The sequence below is a fragment of the Eublepharis macularius genome, chromosome 18 (assembly GCF_028583425.1).
Source record: "Eublepharis macularius isolate TG4126 chromosome 18, MPM_Emac_v1.0, whole genome shotgun sequence".
In the NCBI taxonomy this organism is placed as follows: Eukaryota; Metazoa; Chordata; class Lepidosauria; order Squamata; family Eublepharidae; genus Eublepharis; species Eublepharis macularius.
This window is the reverse complement of record NC_072807.1, coordinates 3,433,989-3,450,177: the sequence shown is the minus strand read 5'-3', so window position 1 is coordinate 3,450,177 and position 16,189 is coordinate 3,433,989. Positions and strand designations below refer to the sequence as shown.

Sequence of the window (16,189 nt, the reverse complement as noted above, 5' to 3'; positions counted from 1 at the left end):
TGTTCTGATTGATTCAATCACTTTCTCCCAATAACTTTTTGTAAAAGGGCAACCCCACCAACAATGGGCAAACGTACCCGTCTCCACAATTTTTCCAGCATTGTGGGGAAGCTGATGGATACATGTAGGGTAGTCTCTTTGGCGTAAGATACCGCCTGTGAATGATCTTAAATGTTTGCAACTTAGTTGTTGTACATTCTGCTTTAACTTTTTCCCTAAAGGAAGTGTTGTTCTCAGATTGATACCTCTGGGGGAATATTATTTCAGAATTGAAAAACCCGTGTGTGTTTTTTTGTTATAGTGCGAATGCATTTTCCCTCAGGAATTATTTTCCACCTTTCTCATAAGATTAAAAAAAAAATTCAAGTCTTTGATTTTGTTGCATTTCTTTTATCCAAAGCACCAGGAAGACTTCAGTAGGAACGGCTTACACAGTAGACTGAAATAGGCCCTGACTTCCGTCTTCTTCCATGGATCCTCTGGGTGCTCCTTCCCATTTTGTGGATATTGAAAGCTTGCCAGGATGGGCTGACCTTTATGAGGCAGATTCTGAAAGTCTGTTTGAAAAATGCCAGGTTGATGTCCCGTCGCCCTTCCCGTATAGGAAAGACATCAATGCAAAAATAATACTGTGGTAAGATTTCCGTTTTATGGATTAAACGTGTTGCATCGACCAACACCTTATCAGTTTTGCCTGAACAAACAGTTGTTGTGATTAGACCTAGGCCTACATGAAGTCTGCTGTAGGCGAAAAGAAGATCAATTGTCCAGTTTCTGTGCATCTGGTTAGATTTTTGTCTCATTCAGCAAGATGTTGCTTGACTATCTGTGCAGCGGTGATTAACAGAAGTTATGGCTTAGCAGTTGAAAGATCTCAAATATGCACTTCTTTTTAAATTTAAAGCACCTCAGTGAACTGTGGGGATTCTAGTACAGGGGTAGGGAAAGACCATAGAAGATTGCAGTCCATTCTTGATAAAGATGATCATGTTGAAGGCAGTCTGTTCTTGATATAGAAGACTGTATTGGCAAGAACATCATGAGGTTTTGTAGTGTGTATGGAATTGTTCTAATATGCATATTTATTATTTATTTATTATTTATAGTCTGCCTTTCTCACTGAGACTCAAGGTGGATTATATAGTGTGAGATTAGTACAATCAGTATCAAGGATGTTTCCATACCATGTCAAGGACATTTCCATAAACAATGTCATAGGATTTTATAAAGATATAGCATTAGCAAGGATCCAATACAAAGTTGAAGAACTGCTGAAACAGAACATAATCAGTTCTAGGACTGACATTAAATAACATGAAGCCTAAGTAATATATAGGAGTACATATTCAAAACCACAAATAATATGCAAGGCAACATAGTGGTGAAGTCTGTGGTCCCTAACTCGTTAGTGAAGTATCTGAGACCGCCTCTCCACAATACCACCCTCCTATCTGAGTAAAAAGCCTTTTTGAATAATTCAGTTTTGCATCCTTTGCAGAAAGCCAGGAGAGTGGGCGCTCTCCTGACCTATTCAGGCAGGCCGTTCCACAGGGTAGGGGCCACCACAGAGAAAGCCCGTGTATGTGCAGGTTGGCACCTGCAAGAGACCCTGTTCAGATGAGCGAAGCTGCCATGGAGGGACATAGGGAGGGAGGCGGTCTCGTAGGTATGCTGGGCCAAGGCCATGAAGAGCTTTGTATGTAATAACCAATACCTTGAATTGAGCATGGTAACTGATAGGTAGTCAATGGAGTGACTGTAGGATGGGAGTGAAGTTCATGCTCCTGTTCGCTCCTGCTAACATTTGAGCTGCAGCATTTTGCACCAGTTGGAGCCTCCTAGTCTCCTAGATGGGAGACCTGTGTATAGTGCATTACAATAGTCGAGTTTTGACGTTACCATAGCATGGATCCAGGTGGCCAGGTGGGCTGTGTCAAGATAAGAAGCCATTTTCCAGGCTGGTGTGAGATTGTAGTAAGCATTTTTTGCGGCTGCCTTAACTTTTCTAGTAATGGTGCTGGATCCAGTATAGCAACCTATACCATAATTATATAGAAAAAACTGGCGGCCTGTATCCAACAACATCTGTTCATGGAACAACTCACAGAAAGGGACTTTCCCGCTTGTCTCACTCACTGCAGCCCACCAAAATATTCCTGAGGGGGGGACAGTGTTGGAGGCAGAGGGGGGAGTCTGCATTGGGACGGGAGAAATGAGCAGAAACCCTGCTCTTTCTGGTGACAAAAGCGCTCTTTCTTCACTGGAAACAAGTGGCAGGATGCAGGCTGGTGTATTTAACAATCATTTGTTGCCATTTAGTGTATATACAGCAATTAAATTACACTCCCATCTGCTCCTTGTGTAGCTTGTATTTCTGCTGCTATGTGCTCGTTTCCAATTTCCCTTTTCCTGTTATGTCGTCTCTTCTCTCCCTGGCCTCAGTCACACTTTTGGCTACTGTGTGGTTGGATCCAGACTAAATTTTCTGCTAAGGGAAAGGGAGGGTGTTATTTCCAATGTCTCCTTCCTCCTACAGACCTTCTGACTTGCCCCCGTGCTATTCCTGAGGGTCCCCTCTCCACCAGGTTAAATGCTTCAGGGAGCTCAGTTGGCTGCCGGGGAAGGGGGAGAGGCAGCAGGAGAGTATGGTCTGGCTGGCAGGAGTGGGAAACGTTGACTGACTCTAACCCAGTACCTCCCCCCCCCCCCCCGTCCTCCCCGTAAGAAAACAATGCAGCAGATTAGAATTTTTTTCACCTCAGTTTTATACAGGCCTTTTTGCGATACAGAAAGATACGATGTTCGCCTTCTCAGTTAAGATTCCGTTTGTCAAGTCTCAGGCCATATAAAAAGTTTATGATGATAGTTCGCTTTCCTATAATCACTTCTAAAAGGTAAACTTGTTGAGTGTTGTGGTGACATGCCTTTTTGTGAACCCAGACATTAGTAGAGGAAGTTTCCTTTTTCTGCCCGCTATCAGTTAAGTTGTCAGTTAACTCATACTTTTTAAAAATATAAACGCTACAAGCAGTAGCCCAGTCCGAAGGTCTCAGGTGGCTGTGATTGTGTCCACATAAGCTACTCAGCAGTTCATTTTCCGGCTTGCTTAGCTGCCATTCTGCCCTTTACTCTGTGGCCCTCTTTGCACTTGTGGTGGGCTTGTAATTGTGGGTCTGCTGTGCAGGGGAAGAATGTGGAGGTGTTCTGTGTGGGTGTGTGCTTGGTAGCTATGTATGGCAAAGAGACAGTTAACTGTGTTATCAGTTTTGAAGCAGTGAGGGTGCATTATTTTTCAGGAAGATTCTGTGGACAAAAAGCTTGGTATAATTTTTTCTCAGGCTTCAAATGATGGGGTCTTGTGGACTTTGCGTGCATATTTATTTTACCTGACCAGCAGATACACCATGGATTTCTTCCCCAGAATATTTCATCAGACTATGTAGAGTTTAGCGTCTGTTTTTTTAATGAAGCAAATGTTATTTGGGCAGGCATATGTGTGCATAATACAAACTTTCTTAAATGTTTTCTTGTAATATTTTCCCTCCGTATTATTAAAAAACACCTGACTTGTAAAGGTTTCTGTCCCTGATAATTTCAAGTACCTCAGAAGTGGTAATCCATGGAGTTGCATCTCATGACTCCTGGGAACGTGGGCATAGCCTGTGTGGGTACAGACTGCTCACTGCTGTCTTGTTAATACATACATGATCACCCACGAGCGCATGTGATACCCATGTACCAGCGATGAGGAACTTCTTTTTTCTTGTACTTCGTTTTCTCTTGTGCTGGTCAATGAACAGCAGTGATCTTTCCGCAGGAGGGGTGACGTGGCACTGCTGAACTGCACGGCCATCGTGAACACCAACAACGAGTCTCTCACCGATAAGAATCCAGTGTCGGAAAGTATCTGCTTGCATGCAGGACCTGATCTGAGGGCGGAACTACAGAAACTCAAGGGTAGGTATAGTATTCAACTTGCATTTTACCTTCTCAGTCTTCTGTCCATTCACCTGGACCGAGTTTTTCTACACAGCTCTCTGTTCTTGTTACCTTCGTTTGTGCACAAACATGTGAATGTATACTGGAATAGAGTTTGTTCACTGGTCTGCTGATCAGTGAAAACGACCGTTCAAACCTGGGGAACTCACTATTTCAAGACTTTCAGTGCAAAAAATGGTAGAAGCCTCAATACTATGCACATGGACCATGTATTCCATAAACCATTGAAGTCTCAACACATTTCAAACTCAAAAGTTTATTCAGCAATTAGCTTTTAACCTGTCATTAAAAGATACTTTAATTTTTTGAGAAAATATTATATGTGATACTTGGAATAAGACAGCTTATGAATGATTTAAACCAGTGACAAATCAGTGAGCAGTTTCCAAATTGATATGTGTGTGACATGTTCTTCTATACTTGCTGCTAACTTGTACAGTGTATTCCGATTACTCGGTCAACTGAGATCTGCCTTGTCACAGCAAAGTTATTGAACAACAGCTTTTGATCTTTGACTACAGCACAGAATGGCACATTATTTACTCGGTTTTACTCAGATTGCGTTCTGCAGTAAAAGCAGCTGATGCCCAACACAACTTCCTCCTCAAATAAGGCCCTGAAGTTTGAAGGGGCATAACAAGTCCACTATCCACCCCTGTTCTACGCAGGAAATCCAGAACTCGAGTATTCCCGACAGATGGCTGCTCAGGCTCTGTTTCCAGCCAGAAAGAGCCCACCCACCCCTCTTAATCTGCTTCTCCTAAAATTCAACCGAAATCTTTCCCCTTGGAACTGAAGCCTGTTAGATATAGTCTTGCCCTCTGGAGAAGCAGAGAGCAAGTCTTTTCCCCCTGACCTAAACAATGCCATAAAGATTTTTTTAAAAAAATTATTAGTGTAAATAAAGTTCCACAGAGACCTTCCACTCTTTTGTACACAGTGTTTTTGGGAGAGGAGTTGTTTGTTTTGATGATGATGATGACGACGATGATGGCGACATTCAATTTATACACCGCCCATCAGGACAACTTATCCCTCAGAGCAGTCTAAAAAGTGACAGGACAATCACCCTGTGAGGTGGGTGGGGCTGAAAGAGCTCTGAGAGAGCTGTAACTGACCCAGCTGGCTTCAAGTGGAGGACTGACCCAAGGTCACCCAGCTGGCTTCAAGTAGAGGACTGGGGAATCAGACTTGGTTCTCCATATTAGAGTCTTGCTGCTCTTAACCACTACACCAAACTGATGTGACTGCCCTGGAGAGCAGCTTCCAGTCTGAGAAGACAGTCCTGACCTTGCGAAAGCAATGGTCTGACTCTACAGCTTCATGTATTCATGTCCTTTTGTTGAAGCACTTTCTGACTTTGGGGTCAGAAACCGAGAGTCTTGGGAGACTGCAATATTGTCTCACCATACAATATGGGTGGTTTTATTTTCAGTTTCTTTCCTAAGAATCCCTAGCATAAATTTTGCCTTTTTCACTGCAGCTGCCCACTGAGTCAACGTTTTCATTCAGCCGTCCTGTAATCTTGGGAGACGATGTGCCAGTCCTCTGTCCGTCAGAGCAAGCAGTGCTGACCTTGATAGACCGAGGGTCTGACTTGGTATAAAGCAGCTTCATGAGAGTCCTTGTGTTCTAAGCATATTGCTTTCCACATAATGATAATCCCAACATATCCAAAATTCAGCTTTTGATCATCCAAAATGCATAGTCTTACAGGACTAAGATTTGTCTAAGTTTGGGGGCAGTAGTCAGGAATTATTTTATTGTCAATAGAGATGGAACTGAAAGCTGAAATCTAGCCCTGCCTACTCACCAAGCTGCTCTCCTCCACATGCTTTAAAAAAAAATTCTGGGAAGCTGTGCTCTGTGCTTGAGCCCATCGGGGGGCATAAAGAGGACCACTATGCTAGGACTCGAACGCACGTGCCTTTACTCCTTCTCTTCTTTCTTTAGGCTGCCGGACAGGGGAGGCCAAGCTGACCAAAGGCTTTAATCTTGCTGCACGTTTCATCATTCACACCGTGGGGCCCAAATACAAGAGTCGATACCGCACAGCCGCAGAAAGTTCCTTGTACAGCTGCTACCGTAACATTTTACAGCTTGCAAAGTAAGCATATGTCTGCTGGTGCAGAGAGCTTTGTGATTCATAAGCAGCATGTGGCTTTGGGGCAGCTTTCTCCTGCATCGCTGAACTGTCTGTCATACACCCTTCAAGGGGCCCCCGCAGTGTAACTGTTTGCATCGTGAATTTTAAGGCCAGGTTCCATTTAAATGTTTCTGTCATGCCTTACTTTGGAGGGCCAGTCTCAAAGACCAGCACAAGCAGAGGCTGACCCCTTGTTGACCGCCCAACATTTAGAAACCTGTCAGGCCATAGAGAACATAAACATGGGGTTGGATCCAGACACGAGCATGGAAGGAGCCTGCACAACCAGCTCTTCTTTGCTTTTCCTGTTTCACAGCAGTATCTCTGTATCTCCCGCCCCCAAACTCTGATTATCCAGGGCAGGTAGACTGCGTAATTACAATTACTTTATTATTATTTATGTCATTTATAGTCCATCTTTCTTGCTGAGACTCCAGACAGATTACACAGTGTGATATTAGTACAGTCAGTTTCAAGGACATTTTCATAAAGAATGCCATAGGATAAATGTTTACAAAGATACAGCATTAGCAAGAATCCAATCCAGAGTTGAAGAAATGCTGAAACAAAGCATAAGCAATTCTAGGGCTGAAGCACAGGTAGCTCATAGGAACACATGTTTAAAACAACATAGTGGTGAAGTCTGTGGTCCCTAACTCATTAGCTAAGTATCCGAGATCCAGGAAACTCAAGCAAGGAGAAGAAATCAAATCAAATTGCCCTCTTCGGTTGTTGTACAGCTTGCTATGCGAGTGTAGGGAAAGGGGCAGGCAGTTTTGCCTATTCCACCCTCCCCTCTGCGCCACCACCATCATCCCCGCCCTGTGCCTGGTTGCATTTTGTCCACAAGGCATTTGCAGCTCCCGGTTTCAGCTTTTCAAAGGTCTCAGGGAGATACTGGGGGAAGATGATGACAGAGACAATCCACTTGGGCAAGCTCCATATGGAGCAAGTCTGGAGCTGCTCCATAGTGAGTGTTTTTCTCGGCAGACTTCTGGTGGGTTACACTTCTCCACACCTGGTGATATGTGACCTTTGTTCCTGTCACCTTTGGAGTGGTATTTTCTGTCTTGCAGGACCTTCTGGCTTATTTTAGCATAGCAAGGCCCCTCAGTTATATACGTAGCTCAGATCTAGGGTTGGATTATCTTGGGCTGTGCTTTGTGGACACACAAATTCAAGTGGTGTTGGGAGATCACGTGTTCCTTTTGTATGAAGGGCATGTGGGCACCAGGAAACGTTCTATCACCTGACCAACTTGTCTTTCAATCACTGTGTATTTATTGAATTTATGCAGTCTAGCACTGCCTTTCTCAACTTCATATCTCCGGTAGGCTGTTGTGTACAAAAATCTGTGCTCCAGGTAGTCTCTAAAGGTGCTGCCTCATGGCTTTGCTACAGTCTAACTTGGCTGGAACTCGTATTCGTGGTCACAATGTTTAGGATGATAGAACGCGAAGGGGGATCCACTGTAGAGTCTCTTGGCCCTAAATCATAGAGATTCTCTTAGAGTTCATTTGCTTCCTTCCTGGGTATCATCCCATGAGGTCAATATCAACTAGCATATAGTCACTTGCTAAACGGCCTAGAATTCAGAGTACTTGGAAAGTATTCAGTAATAAGCTATTTTTCAACGGGACTTTCAGCCTCCTTCAGTCTGAGATACTTACAAATCTTAGAACTATCATCTCCACTCGCTTGAATGATTAAAGCTTCAAAGGGATTCTTCATGAGCAGTGTCTTAATGCTTCCTTGTCTTTTGGAGCTAAGCCGTCTCCTTCAGTCTGACACTGGCCCTTCTTGGCAATCTGAAAACTGCAGCTTAATTAAGACCTCCTGGGAGAGCATCCAGTCAACAGATCGTGCTGGGGGTGCCGAAACGCCGTTTCAGGAGTCACTGTCAACAGCTGCTTGGATAGTCGTGGGGGGGTCTCTTTGTTTTTCTTCCCAAACAGTAGTAGCCTCTTGAAGCTTTATTAGAATAATACCTCCTGGGAACATAAGATATAAGTAAAATCAGGTTAATTTTATTACTGCCATCTAAGACAAAAAAAAGTCTTGTCAGTCTTTTAAATACTTGGTTCTAGGGGAATGCTAAGACTCTATGCAACAAAAACAGATACATCTGATGAACTTGCTGAATTGTCCAGGCAGGTCTCTGGTGTTGTGCTATTTCAAGCACAGTCATTTCTTGTAGGAGAGCTGGCATAGTCTGCTTTGAATGTGGTAGTGTCGGGGGTTTGTGACTTGTTTGTGCCTCTCTTTTTCACTGCAGGGAGCAGGCAATGTCTTCAGTGGGATTCTGTGTCATAAACACGGTGAAACGAGGTTACCCTTTAGTGGACGCCACCCACATAGCACTGCGTAAGTAGCCTCGGAAACGCCACAGCTGCAACTCTGAGGCAGCTCAGGCCTCTTGTATTGCATGGCTTCCCCTTAAATCAATAATGTGGAAACTGCAGGTTGTGAATTTTCTGCCCGATGTTGCTAGGAATATAGAAATTCATTGCTGGACTATGCCATTACATATATTCAGTTAGTAAGATAACTGGCGTTGCAAGTTGAGTATGTTCTAACTATTGGTAACTGATAAACCTTGCATGAGCAAATAGCTTAAAGTGTGGAGTGGCTTTCTTGCATACATAACTAGGAACAACATGATAAATGAGGCCGTTGTTGTTGCTAAAGGCAGTTTATACATGCAGTGAAAGGCTCAGATTCAGACCTCATGCCAAACAACAATTAGTGCTAAACAGGGCTTTTTTTCAGCTGGAACGCGGTGGAACAGAGTTCCAGCACCTCTTGAAAATGGTCACATGGCTGGTGGCCCCACCCCCTGATCGCCAGACAGAGGGGAGTTTAGATTGCCCTCCGCGCCACTCCAGTGACACAGAGAGCAATCTAAACTCCCCTCTGTCTGGAGATCAGGGGCGGGGCCACCAGCCATGTGACCATTTTCGCCACGGGCAATTTAAACTTTAAAAAACTGCCCCCTTAAAGCATATTTGTAACCAACTTTCTTGTTATTTCACAGCATTACCTTCTGTATTCACTGTTTGACATTTGATGTTTATTGATGTTTATTATTATTTTAAATAAATAAATAAAAAGTTTAAAAAAAACCCTCCCCCCTTGTTCCAGATGACCCAAAGTGACGTCATTGTGTGGTCCTGTGCTCGCAACCCACTGAGTTCCACCACCTCTTTTCCCAGAAAAAAAGCCCTGGTGCTAAGCATGACTTAGAACCCAGACCTTGGTCTGAGCTTTCAAGCAAATCAGGATGTTGCGTTGCCAGTCTGCATGCTGCCTGTTTAAGGCTCCCATCTCTATAGAGCAGCAGCCTCAGTTGGTACAGAAATATCCATAAAGATTGTTTGTCACTTTGGACATTGTGCCCAATTGTCATTAGCACAAACCATGTCTTTGTATTTTGGTTACCAGTCAGTCTCTAACCATGGTGTGTCACTTCCAACAACGCTGTTTTGCTTAAATTTATTTTTATTTACGTTATTTATAGTCGACTTTTCTCACTGAGACTCAAGGCAGATGACACAGTGTAAGTCAATACAATTAATGGCTGACATTTAATACATAATACAATAAGAAATTTGAGATAAGCAGAAATCTGATACAGAACTGAAACAATACGTAAGTAAATTGACATGACCTATTAAACAATGCAGAGAAATCATCTAGTAGGAGCATAATTACAGCAAAAGACAGTATGCAGTAGTATAGTCAACAGTCTCTATCTTTTTACCAATGCAACTCTCTGAATCCATTCCCTTACAGTACAGTTCTAATTACCTGTGTAAAAAGCCTTTCTGAATAATTCAGCTTTGCATAGTTTGTGGAAAGCCAGAAGAGGGGGAGCTTTCCTGACTCTTCAGGCAGGCTATTCCATAAGGGGGCAGGGGCACCACAACAGCAGCTGTTGATTTTGCCCGTTTGGAGGATGGCACTTGCAGAAGGCCCTGTTCAGATGAGTGTTGTGGTGGGGCATAGGTAAAGAGACAGTCCCATAGACATGGGGGACCAAGGCCATGAAGCGCTTTGTATGTGATAGCCAAACCTTTAATTGAGCCCAGTAACTGATGGGAAGCCAGTGGAGTGACTGCAGATTGGGAGTAATGTGCCTGCTTCACCTAATTCCTGATAATAATTGAGCTGCAGCGTTCTGCACCAGCTGGAGTCTCCAAGTTGACTTTGAGGAAAGACCAATGTAGAGTGCATTACAGTAGTCTAGTCTCAGGGTCACCACGGCATGGATCCAGGTGGCCAGATGGGCTGTGTCAAGGTAGAGAGCCATGTTCCAGGCTAAACTGAGTTTGAAGACGGCATTTTTTGCAGCTGCATTTACTTCTCTAATAAAAGTGTGGATCCAGTATGATCTCTAGGCTTTTAACCACATCTGCAGGAGTTAACTGAACCCCAGTGTTTTTATCCCACTTTTAATAACGCAGTGGCCTCCAATTAATGTCTAAAACAGCAATTAAAAAGAGTGTAAACATAGCAGCAGCAACAGCACGAAAAGGCCCAAGCACACAAAACAATTTTGGTTTGTTGTCTCTAGGGTTAAGAAAACTTCCTTAGGCTTCGTTTGGTGTGATGGCAGAACTTTTCCACTCTATCCAGACAAAACAAGTTACAAATCTAGGGTTCAGTCCCCAGTTTCCATCACCTGTGCTGTGGGACTTGCCTCTGGGAGGAGGAGCCTCCCACCAGTAGAATGTTGCAGAGGCTGTGCCCCTTTATGTCCTCTGCCCCCAGTTCTACCACATACACCAACCATCTGGGGAAATCACTAACATGACACGAGATAAAGATTTCCCAAACTGAATGCTGTCCAGTTTCTAGCCAAAAAAGGTGCCCCTGTCCCCTCTCCTGTGCTGTGCAACAACAAACAAGTATAGAGTCTGTCCCTCTCCTTAAGAGCAGGTAATAATGTTTGTGCTAGAAAAGTGTTCCCTAGGGCATTGGCAAAGCCAGGACACATGCCCCATTCTGTTTCTCTTGAGCATCAGTGTCAAGTAGATGGGAAAGTGCCCTTTGCTTCCAGAAGAAGCAATAATGACTCACAAAAGAATGTGTCTTCTGTGTATTTTTCTCCTGTACTAGAAGCTTTGTTCTTATTTTGCCATCCTTTTTGTTTTTTCTTGCAGGGACAGTTAGGCGATTTCTTGAGATTCATGGGAAAGCCCTTGAAAAAGTGGTGTTTGCTATATCTGAGTTTGAAGAGGTGCGTATCTGTAGCCATTGCTCTGCAGTTGCTTGTTTTGCCCTCTCTCAATCCCAAATGTTTTGTGCCATATACTAATCCCCATTCTGTTGATCCATTAATCTCTTTGCAAGATCCCCAACAAATTTGTGGTGCAATCCTTTGCAGTCGAAACCCATTAAATCAGCGGACCGCGATTGGAATAAGTCTGCATCAGATTGCACTGCATTGACCATTTGCACTGCATTTGCACCATTGCATTCTTGTTTCTTATTCCTGAATATGAGCCATGTTCCGAGTGGCTGCTGGTTTCTTACCAGCAGCATATGGGTTATTGAGCAGCAGTATGTTACTTCTAGTTCTCAGGTACTGGGGGACACATTCCTTCAATTACTGAAAACAAGGACAAATTCTGGGTAAAACCTTTTATTAGAACCAGCCACACTGACCTTGAACAAGCTTTTCAGCTCCCCAGAACTTTTCTATCGGGCTAGATATTACAAAATTTAAAAAAGATAGAAGGATGGATTTTTCAGGCCATGGTATAAAACTCAGAAGTTTACACTGTCTTGTGTCAATTTGGTAACGGAAGGTACTGCATGAATTTTGATCTTGGGTTTTGTATGAACCAATATGACGGTTCCACTTTTTCAGTTACTGATCTTTTTATTGTAAAAGGCCTAGAGGCATCCCACTGGTGGCCGCAGATTTCCCCTCACACGCACATTCTTTCCCACTCCTGGGACCCCTAAGAAGGCACTGCTGGGGTTCACAGACCCTCACAGTGAGCTTTGCGCCTCCCGCTGGCCCATCGCACTCTAGCTGAACGTAGCAGCCAAGTCCTCCTCCTTTTTAGCTTGCCTTTGAAAACTGAAGGTGGCAGCAAAGAACCCTCAAGTCCTCTTCCCTTTGCAGGCCACTTACCAGAAGATGCTGCCTCTGTATTTCCCAAGGTCGTTAGAAGAGGAGAGGCAGTCCTTGTCTTTACTGCCTGCTGATATTGGCAATGCGGAAGGGGAGCCAGTGGTGCCTGAACGTCAGATCAGAATTAGTGAAAAGCCGGGTATTTCGGAAGGTGAGTCAGATACTCACATCAAGAGAATCCGAGCAAGACTCAGAGAGCCTGGAAATGACCCACAAGGCAGATGCATATATAGCCTCAAGGCAATTGGGGTGGGGAGGGGGAACTAAAAAAAATTCTCCTTTTCAGCTTATGGGTCAAAATGAACCAGGTTTTGTAGTTGTTCTTGTGTGCAGTCTAACATTGGGACTGCACAGGCACAGGCCGGCTGCAGAGAGAGATTTTCTAACTCTACGGTCTGTAAGGGGGTGCGCCACCTCTGGAGCGCATGCGCGGAACTTTTCCTGCTGAAAGGACAGGTTATGAGGCAGAGCCCCCCCATCTCCCTCAGTTCGTCTTTTGCCACCATTGAGAGGGGTTCTTCCTTTAGCTCTAGCTCACTTCCTTTCTTCATCATCGTGTGTGGATTTTCTGTGTGAGACAATTTTCCTTCATTCTGTCTCAAAAGGTAGTTTTCATGCAGTGTTCTCAGTGTGACACAAAAATGCCTCACACAGATGAACACTACGTTTGCCTGCCTTGCCTGGAGAATCCCATAATGTCTCCGAGTGTTGACATTGCCTCTCGTCTCCAGGCAGCGTTGTAGAAGAAAGTGCTTTCAGGCCCAGACTAACAGGCAGCGAAGTCTTCTGCCACGGAAGAGCCAGCGCCCCAGTCCGAAGCAGCCGCCTCAGTCCCAGGGGCCTGCAAAGCAGATCTAGCCAGGCATCCTTCCTTGGTTCCGGCTGTTCCTCCCACGGATCGTCATTCAGCACTGAGTAATCCTGCACTCAGCCGTCCTCCAGCTTGCGCACCTGAACACAGGAAGCGTCTTTGCCTGGTTTTGGCTTGTCCGGAACACACTACCTCAGAACCACCTTCCAGAAAGACCCAAAGTAAAACCAAGCACCTAAAACGGTTGGCAGCGTCTGCCTCACACCATAAGCATGTTTTTTTCTCCTGTTTCAGTCCCTTTCGTTGTCACAGAGGAAGAAGCAATAATACCACCTCCAACTCCTCCATCTCTTTGCACGCTGTCCGTGCATCAGAGTGACGAAGGCTCCATCCCCGTTGATGACTTTGCCACCGCAAGGCCTACCAGTTCTCAGCTCCTACCAGTTTCGCTATGGACACAGCACTGGTTCCGACAGCATGTCAAGGTTCCACCCAATATTCTGGCTTACAGCAGCCACCATCTACGTGGCCCTCGCAGGCTGTCTCCACTCCATCTGTTCCACAAGAAGCTGCCTCTTGGTAGTCAGTGCCGATGCCTGCACCTATGACCAACTGGCTGCAATCTGCTCTCCTGTCGGCACCGGTTCCGGCCTTGCCTCAGTTCTGATCCTGTTGATTCCCATTCCTTCTGTTCCAAGAACACCATCAGTTCCATCCCATTGGTTCCAACCCCCATAGCAGGAAAAGGAACTCAGTCTCTAGATCTGACATCATCTCTGAGCTCACATCAGATCCATCGCCAGAGGAGGCAGTGGGTGAAATGGCAGCAATTTCTCCAAATGAAGACTACTTCTTCTAAGTTCTGGATGGCCAGGGTCTTGGAATTAGATGCTTCAGCTTTTAAAGTCCTTTGGGCATTGTTTTCCGACTATGGCATCAGTGGCTTTCCTGGCAGTAAAAAAAACCTTCTGGATATCACTCATGGAGTGTGGGAGAGACTAGTGTCCATCCCTGCAACTTCTTGTTAAACTATTATAAACTTGAAACGGCTGCATTTCTTTGCAGTCACCCACATCCATCCTCTCTAGTAGCAGAAGAGGTACATGCTTGGTACCACCATGGCTCCCATTCAGCCCTTGCAGATAAGGAGGGCAGGAAATTGGATGCTGTAGGCTTCAAGTTATACTCTTCTGCAGCTCTGAACTTCAGGATTGCCTATTTCCAAGTCACCATGGGATCCTACAACTTGATTCTCTCGAAGACACTATCCCGTTAAGCACAGGCCTTATCTGATTGCTGCCATGCCCTTGTCAAGGTCCTGCAGGGTATTTCGCCTCATCGCAAGTGACTGCTCAACAACAAATACATTCTGCCCATTTTTTCAGCATTGGTGTTTCCTTTCCATACACCTTTTTGCAACATGCCTCAACACCGAGGCCAGATCCTTTGGCTCCCTCATTGGCACCAACCCCAACTCACTGGGAGATGCATTCCAAATCCTGTGGGTTCAAGGCCTAATCTATGCCTTCTCTCCAGCACTGTTAATCACCAAGATCCTTTGCAGAATCCATCATTACTGGCTTCTTTGCTACAGAGACAGGGTCTGTCTGTTCCCCCCTTAAGGTCCACCTAGCAGCAATATCAGCCTTTCACAAATGGATGGATGGCAAGACTGCTTTTTCACACCATGTTTCCAAGCATTTCTCAAGGGTATTTTCCACACTTCGCCCCCAAGAACAACTCCAGTTCCTCAGTGGAGTTCAGCCTTAGTTCTCACCCAGCTCATGCTGCCATCCTTTGAGCCTGTGGCTTTTTGTCCCCTGTCCCTGTTATCCTGGAAAGAGGCCCACCTAGTTGCTGTGATTTCAGCCAGATGGGTGGAGGAGTTGGCCACCCTCCAGGTTGACTCACTCTGAGAAAGTTGTTTTGTATACCAACCTTGAATTCTTGCTTAAGGTGGTCTCCAAGTTCCATTTACAACAAAAAGTTGTTCCTGATCTTATGTCAGAATCAGTACATACTTTGTACAAGTTGGATGTTAAGTGTCAGGCTCTGGGTGACAGAATACAGCAGACAAATCCCTGGTTCATTATAGCAAGACACAGGCCCTTGGTTAAACGACATTTATTCAGAAATCAGTTCTTTCCATATTCAGATCCAAAGGTCTGCTTAGGAGCAAGCAACTAAGTAGTGCTAGTAGAAAGTTGACTAGAATGGCAACATGGGAAAGACGCATCCCTTTTCTACCCGACTTTCCTTCCCCCTCCCAGTGCCCAAACAATTCATTGTTGCTCTTTCTGTGTGAGAACATTGTACATATTTGTGCTATCACGCCATGAAAAGAGAAGACATATCATAGTCCGGAAGAAAGGTTCAAAGTTGTAAACAGACAGCCACCTGGGAATGTTTGAGAACCCACTGGCAACAGGAAATGGAGTTGCATCAGGCAATTAACCATACACTTGGCAAAAGTAATATTGGCATGGATGAATGGGCAGAGTCAAACATGACATTAAGAGAGCTTTATTGTATTATATGCACCAAACAAAGAGTATTCGTAAGTCTAAAGCTCTTTTTGTCTGCTATTTCAGACCGCACAAGAGCCTCACCGCTTCTTCCCAAACTCCATCTACATGGACAGTGGCAACCATTAGGCTCTGCTGTAAACTGGCCGGGATTCCCTGTCCCAGGCTGATCAGAGCTCCCTCTGCCGGAGCGCAATCACCATTTGCTGTGTTCCTCCAAGGGGTCGCTCTATGAGACCTCTGCCAAGCTGCCCCCTGGTCTTTGGCCAATACTTCCATGAGACACTATCGATTGACTCACTTACAACCTCCTCTAGTGGTGAATAGCTTGCTATATTCCCAGTGTAGGATGGCGAAAACAGGGTTACGCTTACCTGTAACTGTTGTTTTTTGAGTGTCTTCTGTGCAGGCAGACATTCCCTCCCTTCTTCCCCTCTGTGAGTGGGCTTTTCTAATTTTTAACGACTCTGGCAGCTCAGGAGATGGGGGCACTCCGCATCACAACCTGTCCTTTCGGCAGGAAAAAGTTTATGCATGCACTCTAGGGGTGGAGCACCCCCTTACAG

The 16,189-nt window shown here is 44.9% G+C and overlaps 1 protein-coding gene across 6 annotated transcripts in view; it reads left to right on the top strand.

The window, feature by feature from the left end:
- Positions 1-16,189, top strand: part of GDAP2 (ganglioside induced differentiation associated protein 2) — a 34,366-nt gene that overhangs the window by 3,329 nt on the left and 14,848 nt on the right. For all 6 annotated transcript variants that reach the window (XR_008598594.1, XM_055002925.1, XM_055002928.1 and 3 more), the window contains 6 exons: positions 401-634; positions 3,818-3,957; positions 5,953-6,106; positions 8,421-8,509; positions 11,308-11,384; positions 12,279-12,438. Coding sequence is in view for 5 of the 6 variants with exons in the window: in XM_055002925.1 (XP_054858900.1) it covers positions 471-634; positions 3,818-3,957; positions 5,953-6,106; positions 8,421-8,509; positions 11,308-11,384; positions 12,279-12,438 (784 nt within the window). In the remaining variant the exon portion in view is untranslated. The remainder of the gene's footprint in view (positions 1-400; positions 635-3,817; positions 3,958-5,952; positions 6,107-8,420; positions 8,510-11,307; positions 11,385-12,278; positions 12,439-16,189) is intronic.